General features: G+C 41.8%; 1 protein-coding gene across 2 annotated transcripts in view; it reads left to right on the forward strand.

Moving 5' to 3' along the window:
• The window catches only part of LOC122551426 (partitioning defective 3 homolog B-like), a 1013066-nt gene that overhangs the window by 383409 nt on the left and 602299 nt on the right, over nt 1-27358 (forward strand). For both annotated transcript variants that reach the window (XM_043693310.2, XM_043693308.2), the window contains exon 4: nt 3949-4073. In XM_043693310.2, the coding sequence (XP_043549245.2) occupies nt 3949-4073 (125 nt within the window). The remainder of the gene's footprint in view (nt 1-3948; nt 4074-27358) is intronic.

Genomic DNA, 27358 nt, shown 5'->3' on the forward strand with positions numbered 1-27358 from the left:
TGCTGCGTTTCTCTGTGTTTTCCCATCTGTTCTTCGACCAGTGAGTTTCTCTTGCATACTCGAGGAGACATCTTAGGGGGGAGCTTAACCCCAGTCTATTTTGAAACTGGATGCTAAGGAGAAATATTGTAACCTGGAAAATTCTTTCCCCAAAAGCTGTCAAGGCTGGGAGTTGGTTTAAAATTTTGAAACTGAGACTGCATGGGTTGGATAGGTTACATTGGATCAATGCAGATAAATTGAGTCAAAGTATAGATAAGCCATGGTTTAATTGAAAGCTGGCAGAACAGGTGATGGGGCTGAATGGCTTACCATGAAGTTAATTTGTTACACTGAAAGACCTTGGCCATCCTTAAGTTGTGAAAGGCCCTGGTCTAGATTTGTCTTTCGATCTCTTGTAAATGAGTGTCTAGCTGATCAAGCGTTTATCAGATTGATAACTTTTACTCGTAGTATTTGTAGGTTCAATAAAGCTGGAAGAATTCTTTTTGAAAAATGAGCAAAGAGGAAAACACAGTTCATCAGCTTTTCTCCTCTTTGTGGATGTCTTCCTGATGTCATTTTTAAATTCTCATCCTTCTCTTTGCCTGAGCGCACTGATCCATGTGGTAGTTGTTGGGCACTGACAGTGTAGATGTGCCTCACTGAAGTTTTTATCTTTCTCATCATTGTATCTGAGTTCTGAAACTATCTGAGCTTGGCCTGGTTCTGTCATCTGAGGTCTACAGATGTACACTATTCTGGTTAGCAATCCAGAGTGGGAATTAATTCCAACACAACGGCCACTTATAACAAACAATGAAAGTAGGGAGACATCCAAAGCACTGTCTAGAGGTGCAGTGAGACAGAAAATAGCAATAAAATGGAAACAAAGGGAGTCAAAATGTCTGGTCATACTGGGTCAAGAAGTTCAGTTCTCGGGAGGATATTAAATGAGGGCAAAGATGTGGAATGGTCTTCACAAGAAGTATGACAGTATCCACCAGTTCAAGGTTTAGCTGCCATTGATATGGGGTGAAAGAAATGGGGAATGCACAAGAGACCAGAGATTGAAAAATTGAGGTGTCGGTGGGCCTGAGGGAGTCATAGAGCTATAATGTAGATAGATCATGGACGGTTTTTCAACATAAGGAAGAGCAGCTTTAAATTTCAGGGATTGGGATATGTCATCAGGGCCAGGTATGATAGGTGCAGGGGACTTCGGGCAGAATCTTCCACTTCTGTTGGCTGTCACACTCACTTGCTCAGAAGGTGGTGACACACTGAAGTAGACTCTTCAAAGTAAGGCCCACTGTATCTTCCTCCAATCAGGTGCTTTGGAAAGCTTTGCCCTAACATCAGATGTAGTTAGATGCTGGTAGCACCATAGAGGAGGCACTGCCTGCAGGCCAACCACAGGCAGAAAGACCAAGGCTTCAAGTAAGTGCTTCATGGAGTTACTTGCTTGTTTCTTGGTTTGGGGGTCATGGAGAAAGGTACAGCAGACTGGAAACTGTAAAGTGGTTTTCAGGGGCCAACCTGTGCGCTACATTCAGTTCCTCAAATGACCACAAGTTAGTGCAGATCAAGAGACAAATCACATTCCCTCTGCCCCCAGACTCTCCCCGAATTTCAGTCTGTCCACACTGGTTAGTCAGTTGGTTGGCGCCTGTTATCTCTTCGCCTGGAACTGAAATAATTGAAGCCGAGGCAGTAATAGGCCTTTAGGAGGTCATTGATTGACCATTTTATGGCCTCAACTGGTGATGGGGTCAGAAGGTGGAACTTCAGCATTTCCAAGCAAAACATATTTTAGGTGGGGACAGGAAGGTTGGTTGCGTTCTGTGATGTAAATTGCCCTCCTGCCTCCAGGCCCACAAACTCTGGGACTGAACGATTCACCTTTGGTGTGAAATAGATAACCTTCCCAAAGTGATTTGCATGGTTGTGGGGAAAGAAGAGCACAGTTTGGAAGGTTGCAACATGTTTAAAGTCTTTAGGGCAAAGGAGAATAGAGGTGAGATGGCAGTTTTTGAGGATTGGAGGTGGGCATGGGAGCGTGATGACAATGAGAGAACAGTACTTGACAGAGCATAATTTGCAATGAGCTTTGGCGTGGCAGTCCAAGAGGTTAGTTGATTCACAATTGTGTAGGAATCAAGTCAAGAGTGCAGGAATTAGAGTCTAGATCAACGGATGTTCAGTGAGACTCTGCGCAACAATATAAGGGAAATTAGTGAGAGACAAGAGACAGTGTTAGGGGAGTGGGGGTTGTGGGGGGGGGGGGGGGGGGGGGGGGAGAGATATCTGGCGTGGAAGCCGGCTTGGCTGGATATGCCAGGGACAGGGTCTTTGTAAATGGATGGACAAATTATCTTGGGAGGAAGCGGAAGGAACAGCTCAATAGAGGTTTTCAAACTCATTTACAAAGATGTCCAAAAGATATCCTTTTGGTGCTGGTGGTCTGGGGACAAGGAGGTGATTTTTAAGAGCTGTAAAGGAAAGATATTTCAGGTGGTGGAACAAAAATTCCAAATTGTTTCAAGCTCTCCTGGATCATTCTGATGATGGATTATGCGTAGATGTCTCAGGCGAATATTGTGTCATGGGAGAATATAGCTGATGAGGCTCTCTAGTGCTCAATGTGAATCCAGTCTAGATTTACAGGATGAAACTAATTGCCTATTGGCATCATCATCTTTCAAATTTTCTTCTGGTGGCTTGGTGGGTGGGGGCATTGTTGAGGCGAATTTAAATATTCTCTACCCATCCTATTGGATGAATTCAGTCAGTTGGTGGTTGTGTCTAAGTTGTTGGCTGTCTTCGTGGTTCAGAACCACATCAGATGATGTGTTTGTTTATGGAAGATTTGTCTCTATATAATGCAGCCACTTTTGTTTACTTACTGCCTTGTTTTAAAATTTAAGAAAACATAAATGCTTTAACAATATAACTGAAGAGCGAAAGCAATTCCTACGCTTTTACCTTCTCACCACCAAAGACCTCAAACACCCTTTCACTTAACCCACCCAGCCTATATATCCCTAGACATTACAGACAATTTAGCATGGCCAGTCCACATAAATTGCACATCTTTGGATTGTGGGAAGAAACTGGAGCTCCCGGAGGGAGAATGTGCAAACTTCATGTAGACAGTCACCCGAGGATGGAATCGAACCCTGGTCCCTGGCGCTGTGAGGCAATGGTACTAATCACTGAGCCACTGTGCTGCCCTGACTCTAAATATATAAATGCTAATCAAAATGCAGAGTGTAAATAGCTATTTAAAACATTTATGTATTTGAATTTTGTTAATCTGAACATGTTAATAATTATAATAAATATTATGTATGACAAACTGTTTTGGTACTAATACCTACTAGCCAGTAATTACTATAGTTCATTAAAAACACATGGAGAACTCTTAGATTTTTCCCTTTGCACTTGATGAGATGTGCATAGCTCAGAATGTGATAAATAAATGTTAGTTAATTAGCATTAATTCTTTAGTTTTGTTAACTTTTATTTTGTTTCGTTATGATATTTTTGGATTTCAGGGTTGCACGTCAATCTCTCAAAAACATTATGATGTGGAGGTGCCGGTGGTGGACAAAGTTAAAAATCACACAACACCTGTTATAAACCTGTTGGACTCTAATCTGGTGTTGTGTGATTTTTAAGTTTGAAAACATTATGTCTGTAAATGTCAATCCCTTTACATTTAAAACAAAAACTTCATCTGTAAAATTTGAAATCTGCATGCATATATAGGCCTCTGCCTTTTCCCAGTCAGATGAACGTTCATCAACCAGATAGTCTCTCCCCACTGTTTCTACCAGATGTGCTGAGTACTTGCAGCATTTTTTGTTTTGTTTGAGAAGAACAGATTCTCTGTCAATGTGGCACTGCTTAGGAAATTAGGTGGGTAATTGCTGGTGTTTTTCTGAAGTCCAACTTTGTTCTCCACAGGCACACCACTCATGGTACGAAGAAGCAGTGATCCAGCATTGGCCTCACCTACTGTGTTCCAAACAGGTGCTTCTCAATCTGATGAACCCCTTAACAGGAACCTGAACGTGAAGCCTGTCATAGTGGTAAGCCATGGCTCAATAGAGTTGGGAAATTGAAGGGGATAGTTTGGATTCTGCTGGAGTTGCATGTTATCAACTCCCAAGATCTGTTTATTTAGCTTGTTAAGCACTGGAGGATCCATTTAACTATTGAAACCCAGGATGCAATGGAGACCATGCAAGTATGCAACATTAATGAAATTGATGTCTGAAAGCTTCTTAAATACAGCTCAATCATTTCTGCATGAGATTGTAGTGCAGTTGATATAGATGCCTTGTTTGCTCTGTCAACCACCTGATCGGAAGAGGGTTTGGTGTTTACATTTCTCTACTTACGCTTTGTGCTACCTTGACCATTTGAAGTACGTTTATCAAGGCGAATGTGTTCTGGAAAAGAGCTTTGTTGTTCCAATGTTATTGTTTTGACATTCTGTTGTTTTCTTGTCCACATAATAGAACTCCCAACAGCAGTGAGTTTCCTGACGCATGCATGCTTTATACCTCAGGGTCTTTAAACTAAATCTGTCTTCATCATACCTGATAGGTGTTGGCTTATGTTTGTGCAGCTCCCTTGTATTTGGGCTGTCCTTTTCCTCTCCACTTATCGATGGGACTGTTGCAGGTTCATTTCGGATGAGAGAAACTGTCTTCCCTTAACTCTTAGAATTGGCCTTTTTGAAATGGCCAATGGCAGTGGAGGAAAAGAATGATTATTATGATGCAGGTGATTATCCTTGATTAGTATCAAAGATGGTTGCTTCACTTAATTTGTAAAATAAAAGATGAGTGAGCTGCAGAAAGACACCGACAAAAATGCTGTCCTATTCTGCCGCTCAGAAAACTGGGGAAATTTGAGTTCTGCAACCCATCTGATTTCGTTCCCATTCAACTCATTGAAGCAACAATATCAGGTGAGGTGCAAATCTCTCATTCTACACAATACTGTGAGATCCCTACCTGGCGCGTTAGGCTGACGTTGCCCTCGGTGTGTTTATTAATGGTCCTAATTTTGCTGTTTTACTGTGAAACCAAGAGGTTTGTCATCACTGCTCTGTGAAGTTGGCCGAAACTTCTGGCGATTGCAGAGATGCAGTTAGAGTTGGAAGTTTGGTAATTACTGTCAGTGATTCCCTGCTCCTTCTCAGGGTGTCCGGTTGAAATCCTGACAGAAATAAAACTATTAAAAATTGCCGAATTTGTGCGAACTTGTGTTTCTTACCCTATTATCCTCAGTGTTTTTAATCACGAGGTCCCGGAGTGTGTCCTAGGTTGATTAAAGTAACTAAAAATGTTATTCCTTGTTAAATGAGGTTTAATTATTTTTTAATTGTTCAGGAAATGTGGGCATTGCCAGTTGGGCCAACATTTATCATCCATCCCTAGGTATCCTTGAGAAGGTGGTGGTGATGAGCTGCCTTCTTGAACTGCAGCAGTCCATGTGGTGCAGGTGGACCAACAATACTATTAGGGAGAGAGTTCCAGAATTTTGGCCTATTAGCACCAAAAGAACATTAGGATGGTGAATGGCTTGGAGCAGTATTTGTGGTTGGTGGTGTTCCCATTTATCTGTTTCCCTTGTCCTTCTGGATGGTAGTAGTCATGGGTTTGAAAGCTGGTGGCTGAGGAGCCTTGGTGAGTTTCTGCAGTACGTCTTGTTGACTGCACTCTGATTTCGCTGTCTGTCAGTGGTGGAAGAAGTAAATGTTTATCAGTGTGGTGCCAGTCAAATGAGCTGCTTTGACCTGACTGGTTTCAAGCTTCTTGAGCGCTGCCTGGATTTTTGCAGCTCTAACAAGTGAGCAGTATTCCATCGCATTCCTGACTTGTGCCTTGTAAATGGTGAACAGGCTTTGGGGAGTCAGGAAGTGAGTTATTTAGTACAGTATTCCCAGCCTCTGACCTGCTCTTGTAGCCACAATCAATGGAAACTCCCAAGATATTGATAGTTGGGGATTCATTTATGATAATACCATTGAATGCCAAGGGGAGATTGTTAGGTTATCTCTTGTCTGAGATGGCCATCTCCTGCCACTTTTGTGGTGCGAAACGTACTTAGCCCTAGCTACTGTCCAAGTCTACTGCTTCTGTATTCGAGGAGTCATGAATGCCGCTGAACATTGCAAAATCATCAGTGAACATCCCCACTTTTGGAAAAGAAACAATAAAACTGCAGATACTGGAAACCAGATACAAAAATAGAAATTGCTGAAAAACTCAGCAGGTCTGGTAGCATCTGTGGAGAGAAAGCAGAGTTAACATTTCGGGTCCAGTGACCCCTCTTTGGAATGCTGAGATGTGGTCTAGATGTCAAGAGCTGTTGCCCTCACTTCACTATTGGCGCTCATTTGTTTGTCCATGTTTGAACCAAGGATGTAATGAGGGCAAGAGCTGAGTGGCCCTGGCAGAACCCAAATTGAGTGTCAGCGAGCAGGTTATTGCCAAGCAAGTGCCACTTGCGAGCACTGTTGATCGACTCTTCCATCATTTTACTGATCAAGAGTAGACTGAAAGGCAGTGATTGGCTGGGTTGAATTTGTCCTGTTATTTGTGTACATGGCATACCAATGCAGTGTACCAATTGATTTTTTTTATGAACAACGGATCTGGCTAATATATATGTCAAATTGCATGATGCAAATTTGTTTTTTATGTCTTAAAAGATATGCTTATATAGTTTGTATATAATATTTCAACCTCTACTGCAATCCAGTGTGTCTGCCTGACTTAATGTCACTTTCTGTAATATTATAGAAACCGAATTACAAGATTTGCTTGTTACTTCTGGGTTTTCTGTCATTGAAAACTCTTCACTGTGATTGGCTGCTTTGGCCCAGTTGATGATGTCATATGGGCATACAAGTTAAGAGTGGGCATGGGCTACTCAGCAGCTGAAACCAATCCTTGTTTATCAAGAAGCTATCTAATTCTGTTTTAAAAATATTCAAAGAATCTGCTCCTACCATCTTTTGAAAGAGAACTCCCAAACATTCATGACCCTCTGAGAGAAAAATAATCCTCCTATCTCAGTGTTAATGAATGACTCATTGTTTTTAAACAGTGTTTTCTGTTCCAGATTCCTCCAGAAGAGGAAACATCCTCCCAATATCCACCTTATCAAAACCCTTCAGGGTCTTGCATGTTTTAATCAAGTCATTTCTTACTCTGCTAAACTCCAGTGGTCTGTCAAGTCTTTTGTCATATGACAGTCTTCCATTCCAGTAATAGTCTTGTAACAATCCCTGAACTGCTCCCAATGCATTTTACATCCTTCTGTAAAAAAACATACCAATACAGTGCACAGGAACTGAAACATAACCCCCCTGCATCTTTGTATTCAGTCCTCCTTGGAAAAGATTATAGCATTCTATTACTGCGTATAATTACTTGCTCTACCTTCACACTAACATTTTGTGATTCATGCACCAGGACAATCAGATCACTGTGTCCGAGCTCTCTCAAATCTTCTCACATAGACAATATACTTCATTTTGTTTGTGCCAAAATGGACAATTTCACATTTTTTTACACTATACTCCATTTGCCAGGTCATTGTCTACTCACATAACCTCTCTGCATCTTTTTGTCCTCCTTATGTCTTACAGAGATTGCTGACAGCTAGTATTAGAATTAAAATAATGACAGAAAATATTAAACTAATTCCTCAGAGCTTTCTAGATCCTTATGGGCAACATTCTTGATGAGCGTTGGAGCTTCATCTCTGGCCACAAATTCTGGCCTAGGACTACATTATGGTGCAAGCATGTTGGTGAACTAAAACTCTATCAGTTCAGAAGCAATGGAGCAAAGTTGACTTCACACGACCAAGTGAGGAGATCGTAATGAAATTGTCACTGACAGTTGTCAATATATTATTGACAGAATGAAGGAAGTGAATGGACTATGGCCAAATTCGCAGATGACACAAAACACATTTTGGCAGGAAGAATAAAGAGCTAAATGTTAATTAAATGCCAGAAGACTGCAGCAAGCTTTGCCAGGATTGCTGACTGCACAAACTAAGGATTGACATTGTTTAAGTTAATGGGAAGTAAGTGACTTTAAAATTCCTACTGATTGATTGCTACAATTTTGAGAGGTCTCTGGCACATATAGGCATGGGTCAGCTCTTTCTCCATGGACTACAGCCATCCATGTAACACTCATATAACTCTCCACTGTCCAAGGCAAAGTTGTTAATTTGAATGACAACCCATTCACCACCTTAAACAGCCTCTTAGAGTCGTAGAGATATACAGCAGGGAAACAGACCCTTCGGTCCAACTCGTCCATGCCAACCAGATATCCCAACCCAATGTAGTCTCACTTCCCAGCACCTGGCCCATACCCCTCCAATACCTTCCTATTCATATACCCATCCAGATACCTTTTGAATGTTGCAATTGTACTAGCTTCCACCACTTCCTCTGGCAGCTCATTCCATACATGCACCTTCCTGAAGAAGGGCTTATGCCCGAAACGTCGATTCTCCTGTTCCCTGGATGCTGTCTGACCTGCTGCGCTTTTCCAGCAACACATTTTCAGCCATACATGCACCACCCTCTGCGTGAAAAATTTGCCCCTTAGGTCTCTTTTATATCTTTCCCCTCACATCCTAAACCCATGTCCTCTAATTCTGGACTCCCCCACCCCAGTGAAAAGACCTTGTCAATTTATCCTACCCATGCCCCGGGTAGTTTTATAAACCTCGATAAGGTCACCCCTCAGCCTTCAACGCTCAATGGAAAACAGCCTTACCCTATTCAACCTCTCCTTATAGCTCAATTCCTCCAATCCTGACAACATCCTTGTAAACCTTTTTTGATAGGAAGGAGACCAGAATTGCACACAATATTCCAAAAGTGGCCTAACTAGTGTCTTGTACAGCCACAACATGGCCTCCCGACTCCTGAACTCAATACTTTGACCAATAAAGGAAAGCATATCAAATGCAGCCTTCACTATCCTATCTACCTGTGACTCCACTTTCAAGGAGCTATGAACCTGCACTCCAAGGTCTCTTTGTTCAGCCCTTGAAGACTGAAACGGGTGAATTTATTATGGGGAACAAGGAAATGGCAGAAGAGTTGAATAGGTACTTTGGATATGCCTTCACTGGGAAAGGCACAAACAATCTCCCAGATGTAATAGTGGCTGAAGGACCCAGGGTAATGGATGAACTGAAGAGAATTTATATTAGGCAGGAAATGGTGTTGGATAGGTCTGAAGGCTGATAAGTCCCCAGGACCTGATGGTCTGCATCCCAGGGTACTGAAGGAGGTGGCCCTAGAAATTGTGAACTCATTGCTGATCATTTTCCAATGTTCTATAGATTCAGGATCAGTTCCTGTGGATTGGAGGGTGGCTAATATTATTCCACTGTTCAAGAAAGGAGGAAGAGAGAAAACGGCGAATTATAGACTGGTTAGCCTGACGTCAGTGGTGGGAAAGATACTGGAATCAATTATAAAAGATGAAATTATGACTAATTTGGATAGCAGTAACAGGATAGGTCAGAGTCAGCATGGATTTACAAAGGGGAAATCATGCTTGATTAATCTAGAATTTTTTGAGAATGTAACTATGAAGATGTACAAGGGAGAGCCAGTGGATGTAGTGTACCTGGATTTTCAGAAAGCCTTTGATAAAGTCCCACATAGGCGATTAGTGAGCAAAATTAGGGCATATGGTATTGGGGGCAAAGTACTGACTTGGATTGAAAATTGGCTGGCTGACAGGAAGCGAAGATTAGTGATAAACAGGTCCCTTTCAGAATGGCAGGCGATGACCAGTAGGGTACCACGAAGTTTGGTGCTGTGACCGCAGCTGTGTACAATATACATTAATGATATAGATAAAGGTATTAAAAGTAATATTAGCAAATTTGCTAATGACACAAACCTGGGTGGCAGGGTGAAATGTGAGGAGGATGTTATGAGAATACAGGGTGACTTGGACAGGCTAGGTGAGTGGATGGATGTATGGCAGATGCAGTTTACTGTGGATAAATGTGCAGTTATCCAGTTTGGTGGCAAGAACAGGAAGGTAGATTACTATCCAAATGGAGTCAGGTTAGATAAAGGGGAAGTACAATGAGATCTAGGTGTTCTTGTACATCAGTCAATGAAAGCAAGCATGCAGGTTCAGCAGGCAGTAAAGAAAGCTAATAGCATGCTGGCCTTCATAACAAGAGGAATTGAGTATAGGAGCAAAGTGGTCCTTCTGCAGCTGTACAGGGCCCTGGTGAGACCGCACCTGGAGTATTGAGTGCAGTTTTGGTCTCCAAGTTTGAGGAAGGACATTCTGGCTATTGAGGGAGTGCAGCGTAGGTTCACGAGGTCAATTCCCAGAATGGTGGGACTATCATATGTTGAAAGATTGGAGCAACAGAGCTTGTATACACTTGAGTTTAGAAGGATGAGAGGGATCTGATTGAGACATATAAGATTATTAAAGGATTGGACACTCTGGAGGCAGAAAGCATGTTTTTCTGCTGATGAGTGAGTCCAGAACCAGAGGACATAGTTTAAAAATAAGAGGTAGGCCATTTAGAACAGAGTTGAGGAGAAACATCTTCACCCAGAGAGTGGTGGGTATATGGAATGCTCTGCCCCAGAAGGCAGCGGAGGCCAAGTCTCTGGATACTTTCAAGAAAGAGATGGATAGAGCTCTTAAAGATAGTGGAATCAAGGGTTATGAGGATAAGGCAGGAACAGGATACTGATTGTGGATGATCAGCCATGATCATAATGAATGGTGGTGCTGGCTCGAAGGGCCGAATGGCCTACTCCTGCACTTATTGTCTATAACACTCCTTTATTCTGCTTTACTGCACTGTGCGTGCAGTGTGCATCTGGTACAGGGTGCTCTTCAACTTACATTTTCTATCTTTCACACCATCATTAACACCCATTTGACATCTCAGTCACTCCTTCATTGCTGTTAGGAACCCCCTGCCTTTAGCTCTGGGCAATCTTACCATCTGTTCTCCTCATTCTTACTCCTCTCTGTCTACAACATAAAACAAGCATTTTACAGGGCCTTTCAACTCTGAACAAGAGTTAGATCAGACTGTAGACATCAAGTATTTGTGGTGTGTGTATTGAGTGAGCTGGCAGAGAAGTGATAGAGGCAAGTGCAATTGCAACATGGGTTTGCAGAGGAACGCAACTGTTATGTTGCAGCAGAATGACCTGTGTGACTTTCTAACTTGCCGAGGCTTCTTTGACAGCATCTCCCAAAACCAGCAACCTTTAAATCTTCAAAGAACACAGGATGCTAATGCATGCAGTACCTGTAAAGCATACACTGATAGTGTTGTTCCTTCAGTGTCACTGGTAAAACCTTGAAATACTGTCTTTGTAGCAACACTGTACCGACAGACAACTAAATAGCAATGATCCGCAAAGGCAAGTCATCGCTTTGTTTGAGGGCAAGAAGAGACATGCAATAAATATTGGCCTTGTGAAAATTCTGACCCACAAATGGCCTGTTATTGGGCTTATTTGATTATTTGAATGATGGAGCAGGCTTGGGGGGCTGAAATGGTTTATTAGATAAAAACCTGTATTCCTGATGAAGGGCTTTTGCCCGAAACATCGATTTTACTGCTCCTAGGATGCTGCCTGAACTGCTGTGCTTTTCCAGACCACTCTAATCTAGACCCTGAGATGGTTTATTCTTAATCCTACTTTTGTGGGTTGAAGTTTTTGCTTTCCTGCTGACAGGTTTGAGAGCTGAATGGCTCAATTAGCCCAACGGGCTGGGTGGTGTTGGGCGACACGTTAATAAACCCCTGAAGTGTGAAATTAGTTTTCACTTAAGGGCTTCATTTCACTGCCAACATTTAAAGTGGGAACATGGGATGCCTTTGACATGTGCATAACCCAATGGCTCTGTCAAATGAAGTGGGGAGAGGGTGGAGTCAAGGTGGGTGAGGCAAGCATGGCTTGTTCTAAACAGTTCCCCTGTGCCCAACAGCAGGATTCTCTGTTGGTATTAACCCCTCTGGGTCTTCTTCCTTCCTTGTCCTTTCCAACCTTAGGCTTCCCACACCCTTTCACCCAGATTTGCCAGTGAAGATGCACCCCACATCCACAAGACCCCCTGTTCATTTAATCCAGATATATGGAACTCATTACCACGGAAGGCTGTGGAGGCTAAGTCATGGAAAGTATTTAAGAAAGAGATAGAAAACTAGTTTCTTGAATGGTAAATGGATCAGGGGTGACCAAGAGAAGGCAGGAGAATGGGGTTTGAGAAGCCTATCAGCCAAGATCAAATAGTGGAGCAGACTTGATGGGCTGAATGGCCTCATTCTCCTCCGAGATCTTACAGTTTTATGGTCTTATCCTTGCACACTGTTGCACGCTCCTTTTGCCATTAGCAGCTCTTGTAAGGGAATGGGTTGATTTCCTATTCCTTAAGGGTAGAAACACTGCCTTTAACTTAATTGAAAAATAGATCTTCGGGCACACGAGTCTCTTCATGGTGAGCTCTCCTTATCCCCACACCGCCCCCCCCCCAAAGCATGATCAATTTGGGGCCCATACTTCCAAAAAGATCAAGAAAATTAATTTACATCAGTTCACGAGCCAGCAAATTTTGAAAATGCGGTCAGTGCTTAATTTGTGTTCATGTCAGTGCCATGGGCAAAAGGCTTGCTTTTGGCTGTTTCTTTACTTGTTGCAGTTCACTGTTGTTAGGACTGATTCTTTTTTTTTCCCGGCTTCCCCAGTTTTCCTTTGAGTTTCTATGACAGTGCTGATAACCTGCCTTTAACTATCCGCTGTAAAGTGTAACACCTGGTTTTACAATCGCTGTGTGAAGTACTGTGTGTATTTCACATCAGAACATGGTGTAAAGCAGCTGCTTGGCATGGAGTGATTGGTTGCTGGCTTGAAGAACAGTAAACTCTACACTTGGTCTGATTATCAACTGCTATGTAATCAATGGGAAACTGCATTAATACTCAACAAACACACTGACATCAATTGCTGGACTAGCTCGTGGCAGTTGCCACTTGGTTTATGGACTCAAGAACTGAGGGGTTCTGTGGCAGAGGGATTGTGTCCCAATCTCCGAACCACAAAACCCGGATACAAGTCCTACCTGCTCCAGAGGTGCATAATAATATCCCTCAACAGATTGATTCGAAAATATCTGTGTGGAGTTTGCATGTTCTCCTCGGATCTACATGAGTTTCCTCCAAGTGCTGTGGTTTCCTCCCGCAATCCAAAGATGTGCAGCTTAGGTGAATTGGCCATGCTGAATTGCCCATAGTGTTCAGGGATGTGTAAGTTAGGTGCATTAGTCAGGGGGGAATGTTGAGTTATATGGTAGGTGAATGGGTCTGGGTGGGCTACTCTTTGAAGGGTTGGTGTAGACTTGTTGGGTCAAATGGCCTGTTTACACACTGTAGGGTTTCTAGTGAGGGTAGGAATATGAGGATAGAGCAGATAGATGCTTAGCTGAGAAGCTGGTGTAGGGGAGAAGGATTCACATTTTTGGATCATTACAATCTCCTCTGGGGTAAAAGTGACCTGTATAAGAAGAACGGATTGCACCTGAATTGGAAGGTGAGTAATATACTGACGGGGAGGTTGGCTAGATTTGCTTGGAAGGGTATAAGCTAGTAACTGCCTGGATGGGAGCCAGGGAGATAGTGAGGAAAGAGATCAGTCTGAGACTGGTACAGTTGGGAAAAGGAGCAAGTCAACAGCCAGGGTAGGCAAGAACAAAGCCAAAAACGAGGTAGGACTGATAAATTAAACTGCATTCAATTCAATGCAAGAGACCTAATAGGGAAGGCAGATGAACTTAGGGCATGGCTGGGAACATAGGACTGGGATATCATAGCAATTACAGAGATGTGGCTTAGGGTTGGACAGGACTGGCAGTTTAAATGTTCCAGAATATAGAAGCTATAGGAAGGATAGAAATGGGGGCAAGAGGAAGGGGAGCGGCATTTCTGAATATTGATAACATAATGGCTGTACTTAGGGAGGATATTCCTGGAACTACGTCCAGGGAAGCTATTCGGATGGAACTGAGAAAAAAGAAAGGGATCATCACCTTATTAGGACAGGATTTGCATGTATTTTAAAAGGCAAGGACTGATTAGGGATAGTCAACAAGGCTTTGTGCGTGGGAAATCATGTCTCACAAACTTGATTGAGTTTTTTGAAAAAGTTACAAAGAGGATTGCTGAGGGCAGAGTGATAGACATGATCTATACAGACTTCAGTAAGGCATTCGACAAGGTTCCTCATGGTAGACTAGTTGGCAAGATTAAATCACACGGAATAGATGGTAACTCACCATTTGGATACAGAACTAGCTTGAAGGAAGACAGAGGATGGTGGTAGAGGGTTCCTTTCAGACTGGAAACCTGTGACCAGCAGTATGCCACTGGGGCCACTGCCTTTTGTCATTTATATAAATGATTTGAATGTGAATATAAGAAGTATGGTTAGTAAGTTTGCAGATGACACCAAAATTGGAGCTGTAGTGCACAGCAAAGAAGGTTACCTGCAATTACAACGGGCTCTTGATCAGATGGGCCAATGGGCCGAGGAGTTACCAATGGAGTTTAATTTAGATAAATGTTAGGTACTGTATTTTGGAAAGGCAAATCAGGGCAGGACTTCTGCACTTAATGGTAAGGTCCTATAAAGTGTTGATGAACAAAGAGACTTTGGTGTGCAGGGTCATCGCTCCTTGAAAGTGGAGTCACAGGTAAAGAGGATAGTGAAGAACGTGTTAGGTGTGCTTTCCTTTATTGGTCAGTGCATTGAGTAAAGGAGTTGGGATATCATGTTTTGGCTGTCCAGGACATTGGTTAGGCCACTTTTTGAATGCTGCTTGCAATTCTGGTCTCCCTGCTATAGGAAGGAAGTTGTGAAACTTGAAAAGATTTGCAAGGGTGCTGCCAGGGTTGGGAGGGTTTGAGCTATAGGGAGAGGCTGAAGAGGCTTGAGCTATTTTCCCAGGAGCTTCAGGGAGAGTAAGGGGTGACCTTTTAGCCTTTATTAAAATCATAAGGGGCATGGATAGGGTAAATAGACATGGTCTTTTCCCTGGGGTGGCAGTGTCCAGAACTAGATGGCATAGGTTTAAGGTGTGAGGGGAAAGATATCAAAGGGACCTAAGGGGCAACGTTTTCACACAGAGGGTGGTGCGTATATGGAAAGAGCTGCCAGAAGAAGTGGTGGAGACTGGTACAATTACAACATTTAAAAGGTATCTCTTTGGGTAGATGAATAGGAAGGCTTTAGAGGGCAAATGGGCCAAATGCTGACAAATAGGACTAAATTTATTTCAGATATCTGGTTGGCATGGGCGGCTTGGACCAAACGGTCTGTTTCTGTGCTGAACATCTCTATGACTCTGAGTCAGTGTTCTCCCACTTAATAGAGCTAAGTTCTTTCTCTCCTCTCAGTCCTTCAATGTTGGTTTAACATTGCTAATATTTTCCAAAAAGCTATTTAAGACATATTGCATCAAATAAGTATCGTGGAAATGAACTTAAGGCAGTGTTTGAGTTAAAGTATTCTGTTGTTCATAACCATTTAAGTTTTATCCTTGGGATTGTTGAAACTGCTTGGTTTCAATTTAATCTTAAACACACTGCAATCATTTATATGTGCAAAAATTATTTTGTTTTGTGGAAATCATTTGCTGATAAATATACAGCCAAGGCATAGCAAAGCTGCATATCTAGCTTGGCAAGGGATACCTTTTGAATTTTCTCCCAAGCAATTATAAAATGCACCAAATGGATGCAATTTTTCTAGTCACTGCTTTGTGATGCTCAAGATATACTTTTGAAGATACTTTCTTTGCAGTGTATGTTGCAAAATGCAATGTTTAAATGAATTTCATGATTTGCTCTGTGCACTGAAGAGACTATTTATTTCCATTCACCTACATAATATCACTATGTATAGTGACTCTGGAAATTCTGAAGCTTCATTTGTCTTCGAACTTCACACGTTATTTACTTGTACAAGTTTAAGTCTTTATAAATAATGCATGATGCAGATATGGGTTTCTTGTGTTGAATATGTCTGGGGCAAGAAAGTAACTAATGCCATACTTTTTCTCATTGGCTCAAATGAGCACCTGAAGCTTAGCTGAAATATAGTTCCCATTGAAATCAAAACAGCTTGAAAAGGTTGTATTTTTAACCAATCATATCACTGCATTGACTTTTAATTGAATTGCTATTCAGACCCAACTGAAAAATTGCACAAAAGTAGCATCAGTTAACATTTAAAACACACTGATCTTACGACTAAATTGCCTAATTTCATACACAAAATGGCTGCAAGAGGTTTCCTTCACAAAGGTCTTGTTCTTATCTGAAAAGTTGACAACAGTTCTGCATTCCCCAGACCAACTGTATATAAACTGAAGGACAGCACTTTCTCCTGAAGCTGACACAGTGTTGGGCAGATAGGCCAATATCTTGCAAACATGAGGTTATGACATCAATCTGTGTACTGTTTCCCTTCTTCCATTCTGTGTGCCAAATGATGTGAGCTGTGCTCTAACAAGTAGCAGCAATGCAGATGGATAATGGAGAGGCATCCAGTCAAATTTCAAGAGAATCCAGACAAAAACAATTCCACAGAGAAGCAAAGAGCTTTCATTTCAAATTAGACAAGCTGGATAGGTGCCCAGTAGAGTCAATCTGTTCTTTTACTTTCTTTGTCCATTTCCTTTTATTTTCTATTTGCTGTAGATTATTTTGATACCAGCGTGGAAATGTCACTGGATGCTAGTTCCAATTTATGTGAGGTTTTGAAATGACTCAATTCCTGGGTGTTTTACATTGCTTGAGTGTTGAGGTTGTGGTGGCACAGTACTTGGCACTGGAATGTGCCAGCTTTGTGAGCATAATATCATGGGGGTGGATTAGCTGCCACTCCTGTGGTTACATATATTTGTAGACTAGATTGTTGCTCCATAAAGGGTTCCCAAACCACTCTCAAATTCCAAATTTTTTTCAGTCATATCATTTACTTTTCTCCTATCTTTCTGCAGTTTGCAAGGAGGTCCAACTTCAATGTCAAAGATGAGAGTAAGCACTCCTTTCTTTTAGGGCAAACCCATAAGAAAACAAGGCTAGAATGTATCATTGAATGACAAAGGCCTTCGGTTGACTTGAATTCTTCAGCTCTCAGTTTCAAATTTGAAGTTTTCTCAGTGTTGTCTTGGTGGTAGCACTCGCTCCTCTGATCCAGAAGATTGAGGTCTGACCACACTCTAGAAACTTGATCGTAGAGTCCTGGCTCATTCTCCAGAAGAGCACCAAGGAAGCACTGTGCTATCAGAGATGCCACGTGTAAGATTATACATTAAACCTTGGCCCTTTTCTCCCTCGGATGTTAGTGTAAAATCAGTGTGCTCTTTAATTTTCATAAAGCATCTATTAAATGCTTTGACTTCAGCTGTAGTTGAACCAGTGCTCTAAAGGTTTCTTTTAGAAAGTAAACTTTAGTCAGGGAGCAATGTCATTCTTATGAATGTGTACTGCTGCTAAGACCAGTATTTATTGCCCACCTCTAATTGATTTTGTTGGAATATCTTTTTGAGCCACTTCAAGCTTTATAGTGAAGCTCCCCCTACAGGTACTATACAATAGGAAGTTCCAGGATTTTGACCAAGTGACAATGATTGACAATACACAGATAGTTCTTCTATAACGTGATGATTGGAGATGTTGGAAGTACCACCCACCTGCTGCCTTTGACCCCCTTGATGGTGCAATTGCTGTCAAAGAAGAATTGATTCGTTCATCTTATAGATCCTGTACACTGTGGCTATGATCTGCGGATGGTGTCAGGATTGGATGTTCAGTGTGGTAGATGGGGCTGCCTGTCAAGGAAGCTTCTTTGTCCTGGATGGTGTTGAAATCTTGTGTTATTGGAGCTTCATCCATTTGCAAAATTGGAAAATATTCCATCCCATTTAGATTAGGCCTGGTACCTAGGTGAACCATTGGCTACAGTTTACTTGGTCTCTGTGTTGAGGCCGCAAAGTCGATGAAACGTAGACACCATTGACTCACCACAAGAGGGTTCACTATTGTACAGAAAATAAAAATTGGGAGTCAACTCGTTAGCCCCAGCAACCAACCAGCTCCAAGTCGGTGAGATCAGATTGATTTTTTAGATTAGATTTCCTACAGTGTGGAAATAGGCCCTTTGTCTCAACCAGTCCACACCAACCCTCCGAAGAGTAACCCTGCCAGACCCATTTCCTTCTGACTAATGCACCTAACACTACGGGCAATTTGCCATGGCCCATTCACCTGACCTGCACATCTTTGGACTGTGGGAGGAAACCGGAACACCCAGAGGAAACCCACGCAGACACTGGGAGAACGTGCAAACTCCACACAGACAGTTGCCCAAGGCTGGAATCGACCCTGGGACTCTGGTGCTGTGAGGCAGCAGTGCTAACCGCTGAGCCACTGTGCCGCCCCCTATAGGAAAGATTTGAGTTCACAAATCTCTCCAAGAATATCTGAGCAGGGTTTAAAATTCTGACAGGTTTTGATAGAGTGAATAAGAAAGTACTATTTTGCTTATTGTGGAATTGGTGAGGTAGATAAATGTCTGTGGTTAAATAAGTGACAGAGCTATGGAGAGAGAATAGAACTGTGGGATTAGATTTGATTAATTTCTGGTCACCAACTGTTCAGGACTGTCTTGGAGTCTCCAGTAATTAAAGATTAATCTTCTGGACACTGCTGAGAGCAATCTGGGAAAAGAATCATGGTGTTTTATTTATTTCTATTGTTTACTTTTGTTTATTAATGACTGTTGGGAATAAAGCCCTTTTGACGGTGTTATTGTTGAACATCATTCTCTAAGGGGACCGTATTCTGCGCGCTCCAGTTGTACTGAGAAAGGATGGCCATGTTTGGTAGGCAGTGGTGGATAGTTTGCACACTAAATTACTTGAATCAAGCATTAGCACAGATATGACAGGCTGAATGGCCTGTGTTCAACCTGTTTTGTTTCGGTAGAAATGAGAACTTCCGTTCGGAAGAAGGGTCACTGGACCTGAAAACTGTGATTTCTCTCCACAGATGCTGCCAAACCTGCTAGGTTTTTCCAGTAATTTTTGTTTTTGTTGCTGCTGTTTATGTTGTTTTCCCTTTAAATTCTTAGTGTGAGAGCTTGTATACTGAGTGTTAGATGTCACAGAAATTCTGATGCTGCATGTTGGCTTGCAGTCTCATGAGCCAGGGCAGCCTGTTCAAACACGAGCTCTGTGATGAGTCTCGTCATAGAATCCCATAGCACAGCTCTCTAATAGAGCCATCTAGCTGGTCCCACAGTCCCCACTCTTTCTGATTGCCCTTATCAATGTTTCTTTTTCAAATATGTATTCAATTGCCATCCGAAAGTTATCTGTTTCCAAAGCCCTTATGGGCAGTGCATTCCAAATCCTTGTGACAAAACATCTGCCTCCTCATTTTCCCATTTGTTCTTTTATCAATTAAACTTCAGTCTCCTTTTGGTTATCAATCTACCTCCAGCAAAAAAAAACAGTTTCTCTCTGTCTCTTCTATTAAAAGATGGTGCACTGTTCTATTTAATCCTCACCGATATGCACATTGGTTAGGTCAGCATTTGCTGCTCATCCCTAATTGATCTGAGACTGAGAGACTTGTCTGGACCACTTCAGAGGGTAGTTAAGCATCAATCAGATCGCTGTGGGTTTGGAATCCAATGTAGGCCAGACCAGGTAAGGGTGGCAGACTTTTTTCCTGAAAGGACATCAGAGAGCCCTTAACCCTATATTCCCCTTGACCTGGTCTGCTTTAAGGAGAACAATGCCAGCTTCTCCAGTCTCTGCAGGTGACTGAAGGATGCACAACTCCACACTGGTTATATTAGGCTCCCTTTCAGCTGTTAAAAATATTTAATGTTGAGCAATTCCCCATAGAGCAAAGGATCTGAACCCATTGAAAGAAAGCTGGACAGTGGGAGAATTTTTGCACTTATGTCATGATTTTATGACTTCAGGATGGTCCAAAGCACTGCGCAACCTATAAAGTATTTTTGAAGTGCAGTCACTGTTGTAAGACATACAGCAGCTAATATATGCATAGCAAGATCCGACAACAGTAATCAAGGGTTCAGTTTTGGCTCATAGGAGAGTCTGAGGAGGGTGCGTTTTGCAGTAAACACTAATGAGAGATGGCAGAAAATCAAACCTGTATCCCCTCAACCACATCCAGCTTTCCTTTCCAAAGAGTTGGAAACCTGCTATGTTGCAGTGGGGTGCTCTTTCAGGCACATGAAAGGTGTGATTGTACTGCCAAGGGTTAATTAAGCATATTAATAGCAGCACCTCAAATCGGGTATTGTAACTCCAACGGATAGTGGCTTCAGTGTTGTATAGAGACTGATGAGATTTTCTTTTTACTGGTTAAAGAAGATGATATCTGAAGCTTTCAGAAGATGTGTCACAAAGGATTTCATACTTAAACAAATGTTTTAACAAGTGTTGGCGTTCTTAATTTTCATGTGGCATGTCATTGTACTAATCTTTTTTGAAACACCATGATCACTGTCAAAGAGTCATTTCTTCTGGGTGTTCCTTCTTTTTTATCATTTTCCAAGAGAACTTTGGTTGTCTCTTTTACATTGCCACTGTTTGTGTAAAGGCTTGTGATAAGATTGCCAGTGAATCTGGACTTAAAATAAACATGTTTTGCACTGCTGCAGGCCAGCACCATTGCGATAACTGTCTGTTTATCTCCAGCTGCAGAATATCTGACCTATCGTTTCCACCACTTCACAGAGCAGTCACGGAGACAAAGACACTTTTAAGTGGTTTACACATTCCTCTGCCCGTGTCTGGTTGGGGATCTCTTGTCAAGTATTTTCATTCTTTCCTGTTGAACTGACCCCCATTCCATTGTAAGTTGAGTGGCATTGAATAAACGGTACCAGGATGGGACCAGAGCGAGTGAAATGAGCACTATCGCAAAAGAGGCCCTTAGTTTTCACATAAAATGCCTTTTACCTCCTTAATGATCAGGATTCAGCCACTGTCTCTGCTCATAGCCGCAGACATTTCCTTTGAAGTAACAGCTACATGCTACATGCCATTGCTGTGGTCACTGGCCTGTCTCCGAAGCAGCCATAATGCTTTCCTGAGTCAGCGACCAATTTCCTCTCCAAGAGCCACTATCTTCTCTCCTTTCCAAGGTTCTGCAGCAAACCTTCTTCCAAAGTTCATAATTCCCTTTTGATCCCTGTTTCCTCTTTATTTTCTGAAAAGATTCACTGCTATCACATTGCTTTCTATTGCCTCTTCCTTCAAAATAAATTTGACCAAGTAAAATTCATAATTGAAAACTTATCTGCAAGCCCAGAGGAATGGGTGAGGACTTTATGGGGAAAAAAAATTTGAAAATCTGTAGATACATGGGGACTGACAATGCGGACTTGTTTGTTAGATCTGTGTGTGACCAAATGTGAAGGTTGTGCATTGAGGATTATGGTGATGGTGGGGGTGTATGGATTTGCGATCATACCTCTGTCCATTCTTAATGCCAACTATACTGGATATGTTTGTATGTTAGACCTGCACATCTCCACCCAGCCTGATACCAGTGGATTTGCATGTTAGACCCATATGCATTCGTTTTTCAAGGCCATTCTTGTGTTCTGTACAAGACCTTAAACTGTGGCAGCCTTGAGACTGATTTGTGTTTAAAAGCTCAACTTATATATAAACACATCTGGTTTTAGGCTTTTGGATGTGTTCAAGACCTGTACTTGTGATTAATCCGGATACCTGATATATTTCCATACATTCCAACAGTGATTGCACTTCAAAAATAATTCATTGGCTGTGAATCACTTTGGGACCTCTTGAGGTCATGCAAGGCACTGTATGAATGCAAGCTCTCTCATTCTTTTATTCTTTGTTTGCATGCCCAATGCTCAGAGCCCAGGCATGCTGATGTTTGTATTTCATTATGTTTGAATGCTAACGTTTGCGACTAAAATTCATCACAGTCTTTATTTCTGCACCAAATTGGATGCATTTCCCAAGGCAAGGAATTTTAGTTGTAAAATCACTTTTTTTTGTGTGTTACAAGAATTTGCATCCTCCATCTTTGAGGAATGTTTTGAACTTTGTACTTGAAAATTTTCCATTGACTTCGTAATGTGTCACTGAGCCACATAGACGACTGTTGCCCCAAGTTCTACCCACAGTTGGTAGTCAAATCGGGTTAGTGAAATGATGGGGAGAGGAAAAGAATCAGCGAGGTTCACTTTTGAGGGAACACTCTACTCAGCGCCTGAAAAAGTGAACTTCTGGTGAGATCAAGTCTTTGCTTGCTGGCAAACTGCTGACCTGAATTGATGAGGTGTCTACATGGAGGCACTCATTTGAGTGAGGAGCTCTATTTGGCTGATGTTGCCCCTGCACTATACATTGGTTTGAGTTCTTTTTTTGTTGGAGTGAGGGGAAGCTAGTGATTCATGCCTTGAAATATGTATCCTACTGGGTTGGAGATTTTGGTTCTGCATTGGAATCAGTAGTCAATGCATCAACTTCAACTAAAAGCCTCGGGGCAGTTTCAGTGTCGATGTTTGAGAGCAATATTTCTTTTTCTCAATCAGGGAGACCTATTACTTATTAAACAGAAATTGGCAGGTTTTATAATAAAAATTCAGGAGCATCCATTTTGAATGAGCTCGAGCTTTCAGATTAAAAACAGGAAGGAGTAAAAAGACTTGCAATTTAAATTTGAAGCCTGCGGCTTGTTTTAAATGAAGGTTTGTTCATTTTATTACAAAATTAGGTCAGCTTTTCTTTGCAGTTACACAATCATTCTTACAATTTGTAAAGGAATTCACAGCAGTCTTCTGGGGATGGAGGTTGGGGTGCAGAGAGGGATTTTGGAATTCTTTTCATAGAAGTACAGGATAACAGGGAATTCACGCAATTCTCAGGGAATTGATTCTATTTGACATGTGTCAGATGTTAACTCAACAGTTTCAGCAAGTAAAACAGACTGAAACTTTTATATGTCATGTAATTTTTGATTTGCCACTAAGCTAAGTTGGATGCATTTAGTTTGACCTTTTGAAGCTATGGTTCTGTCAATGACTAATAAATAGGCTTATTGGCTGCACTGTTGTCTCTTGAGTTTGCCTCTTCACTTTACTGTCGTGAGTAGAGAACTACTGTCTTGTACTGAGGCCAAAGAGAGCAAATTTGCAGACTTACATATATTGTCTTTACACTTTTAAAATTGCCTTCCTTATTCTGAAGTAGCATCATGCAGAGGCAGCACGGTGGCTCAGTGGTTAGCACTGCTGCCTCACAGCACCAGAGACCCAGGTTCAATTCCAGCCTTGGGTGACTGTCTGTGTGGAGTTTCCACATTCTTGCCGTGTCTGCGTGGGTTTCCTCCGGGTGCTCCGGTTTCCTCCTACAGTCTGAAGATGTGCCGGTCAAGTGCATTGGCCATTCTAAATTGCTGATAGTGTTAGGTGCATTAGTTATAGGGAAATGGGTCTGGGTGGGTTACGTTTTGGAGGTTTGGTATAGACTTGTTGGGCCAAAGGGCCTGTTTCCACACTATAGGGAATCTATCTCTTCAACTTCTTTATTTTCACTTTTGTGTTGAAATACCTATCTTGGCCTGGCTCTCCCTATCTCTGTAAACTCTTCCAATTCTATAACCCTCTAAGATCTCTAAATTTCTCCAATTCCAGCCCACTGTAAGTGCTCCTTCCTTTACTTATCAGAGACACCCAACCTTTACCTATCAGAGACACCCATCCTTTGTGCCAACCTAGACTGAAGTTCTAGAATTTCCCCCACATCACTTGACTTTTCTCTCTCGCCTCTGTTAAGATGCTCCTTAAAATCCACCTCTTTGGATAAAGCTTTTGGTCACTATTCTAAACACACTCTTCAACTCAGTGTCAAACTCAAGTGATTAACGCTAATGTTAATTTACAGTGAAAGTCATGGTGACTGCAATTTTGTTTATTGTGCATGGGTAACTGTTGGTTGTTAGTTTCTGATGAGCAAACCCAAGAGCTGGTGTGATGCTCTTGGAATGTGGCTTTTAGCGATCCACAGAGGTGAGAGCCACAGAGGTTCACAAGCATTTTGAAATGTTAGTAAAGAGTTTTTTTTAATCTGTCACCAAATTTGAAAGCATCAGAAAATAAACTTGTCATTTTGCAATGTGTATCACGGACTGGAAACCCTGTCCTGCAGTGTTTATACCACATCCAAGGTAAAGTTCTGGAACTTTGCAGGATGGAAAGAGGCAATTGTTAGTCCTATTCTCATCTGTATGACATGATGTTTTAATTTTCGAATATTTATCCATTTCCCCTTTAAGAGTATCGTAGATCGTACTTCCTCCGATGTTTCTGTTGATGCATATCACATCATAACAGTTCTTTGGATCAAGTTTCTCCTAACCTCTCCCTTCATTTTTTTGACCCCATTTCCTAACCCTCCTTTGTTTTTCAGAACCCATATCCTCTGTATGACAAGGGCTCCATATTCCAGCTCTGCAACATTTCCTGTCTCTGCAGCTAACTTAGGTGCTAGCCATGCTTCAGTTGGTAGCACTACAGCCCCTCTGTCAATAGGTTGTGGGTTCAAGTCCCACTCTAGAGACTTGGAGCATAAAAGTCTACATTGACGCTCCTGTATAATACTGAAAGAGTGTTGAACTTGTCAGAGAGATGCTGTCTTTCACATGAAAAGTTAGATCAAAGCGCTGTTTAGCCTGTCAGGTAAGAGACTGTAAGAGACCTCACATCACTATTTCAAGCAGACTTCTCCCTAGTGTCCTGGTCAATACTTATCCCTTGACCAAAATCACTGCAACAGATTATCTGGTCATTTATTGCTGTTTGTGGGAGCTTGCTTCATAGAAATTGTAGAAAAGCTGTGTGTTCTATGTTGTAGCAGTGACTACATTTCAGAAAGAAGTACTTCATTGATTGCAAAGTGCCGTGGAACATCCTGAGGTCATGAAAGTCAATACAAAAACACAAGGCTGTCGGTCTTTTTTTCTTTTTCTTTCAGGATGTTTTCACTCCTCTTCAGTTGTTGAAACTCATACTACTTCATTTCCAGATTCTGCCACTTAAATGCAATCCTGGTTTGCCCCCTCGTATTTCATAAACACTAGCTTGTCCAAAACACTTGCCTGTGTGGTGTACCACACTAAGTCGAGCTTGTTTATTCCTCCATTCTCCGACTACACAGTTTCAATTTGGCTCTCTCTGGCTTGCTGTCCACTCCAGGATGGAATGCAAAATTATCATTTTTGCCTTCCAATCACTCTTGAGTCTTTCCACACCCTATTCCTGCACCTCCCTCCTACCTTTTCTCCCCCTCACTAGAATACTCTCCGCCCTTCCTGTTTCTTCTGGCTTGAGCACTATTTTTCTTTTTTTTTTAGTTCATTCACTGAATGAGGCTGTGGCTGGCTAGACTAGCATTTACTGGAAAATCGACGTTTCAGGCAAAAGCCCTTCATCAGGAACGTCGATTTTCCTCTCCTTGGGTGCTGCCTGACCTGCTGTGCTTTTCCAGCACCACTCTAATCTTGACTCTAATCTCCAGCATCTGCAGTACCTACTTTCGACTAGCCCATCCCTAATTGCCCAGAGGACATCTGAGTGTCAGCTACATTGCTGTGGGTCTGATGTTTCATGTAGGCCAGGCCAGGTAAGAATGGCACTTTCCCTTCATAAAGGGCATTAGTGAATCAGATGGGTTTCTCCAACAATTGACAATGATTTCATAGTCACCATTAGATTCCTAATTCCGATGTTTTTTGAATTCAAACTCTACCATCTGCTGTGACAGTATTTGGGTGCCCAGAACATTACCTGAATTAACAGTCTAGTGATAATACTGCTAGGGTGTTGCCTCCTCTTGCCTTTGGGACAAGTTTCTCAACTCCTTTTTAAAGAAAAAACTTTAAAACTTCTGGATGACCAATTCTTCATCACTGCTCCTGATGACCCCTCTTGTCAGCTCCAGTGTTTGTGTCCAATCCACTTTTCTGTGAAGCATCTCAAGTGTTTTTGTCTAAATACTCTTGGATTGTGTGCCAGACACCATTTTATTTTTGCCTGGTTCCTGGTTTTTCCTGAGAAGGTAATGTTTGGCCTTCTTTTTGATCCAACTTTCTAATGAAGGGCTTATGTCCGAAACGTTGATTCCCCTGCTCCTCGGATGCTGTGCTTTTTCAGTGCCACACTTTTCGACTCTGATCTCCAGCATCTGCAGTCGGCACTTACTCCTAATCAGTGAAAGTAGTTTTGTTTTCCCCAGTACAACAGTTTTGAGTGAGCAGCAGTCTTTGACCCACCCTGGTCCTATATATCATGTATTTAATCTCTATCCCTACTGCAATTAATGTTCACACTTACTGCTCAACCCCAATAATGATTTGAGCCTATCAGTTTTGAATTCTACTCCTCTTTGTGAGAATGTGGAGCTTTTGGCCACAGGAGTAGTTAAACATCTTTTAAAGGGAAACTGGATAATGGGGTACACGACAAAGGAATAAGTTGAACATTACGCTGATGTGGTTTGATAAAAGAATTTGGGAAGAGTTAAAGTTGAGCATAAACTTAGGACAGTATGGTTCAGGCAATATGATCTGTTTCTTTACAATAAAATACATTGTAATTTGCACAACACTCTTGTGGGGTTTGATTGTAAAAGGAAAAAGAAACCTTCCTGGGCTTTGGCTGAATTTGCTTGGCCCAGTACCATTGAATTCTGGTGAAATGGACAACCTCACTTGCCAAAAGCCAACATCATCACATGATTACATACAAAGCATCAAACATTAATTTACCTGTTTGGTGACCATCTCTATCTGCCACACCCCAGACTTCTAATTGTCAGACAAAAGACAAAAGCCTCATGCTCATGATAGAAGACACTTTTCTTTCGAAGATCACTCACAGGTTCAAAACGAATAGTAATAACTGAATGAGGAAAAAAGGAAAGAGGAAGTTGTTTAAAAACTTGCTGGATTGCACCAGATTAAATGAGGTGGAGCCATAAAGTTCTCAGAAGAGTGCAAAATGGTACTGATCATTATTAACTTGAGGATAGGGCTCAAATCTCTCTTTTTGTCCTCGGCGTAAATAGTGTTGGGAATAGAAATCAGCGAAAATGTGTTTTCTGCCACTTCTCTTTTCCTCTGAAAGCCCTCATTTTTTCTCATTTTTTTGGATTGTTTCTGATTTCCCTCCAGTCAAAATTCCATA

Source organism: Chiloscyllium plagiosum, unplaced genomic scaffold (genome assembly GCF_037043375.1).
Source record: "Chiloscyllium plagiosum isolate Xiang-an unplaced genomic scaffold, Cpla_swu_hap1 HiC_scaffold_7, whole genome shotgun sequence".
NCBI classification, from domain to species: Eukaryota; Metazoa; Chordata; class Chondrichthyes; order Orectolobiformes; family Hemiscylliidae; genus Chiloscyllium; species Chiloscyllium plagiosum.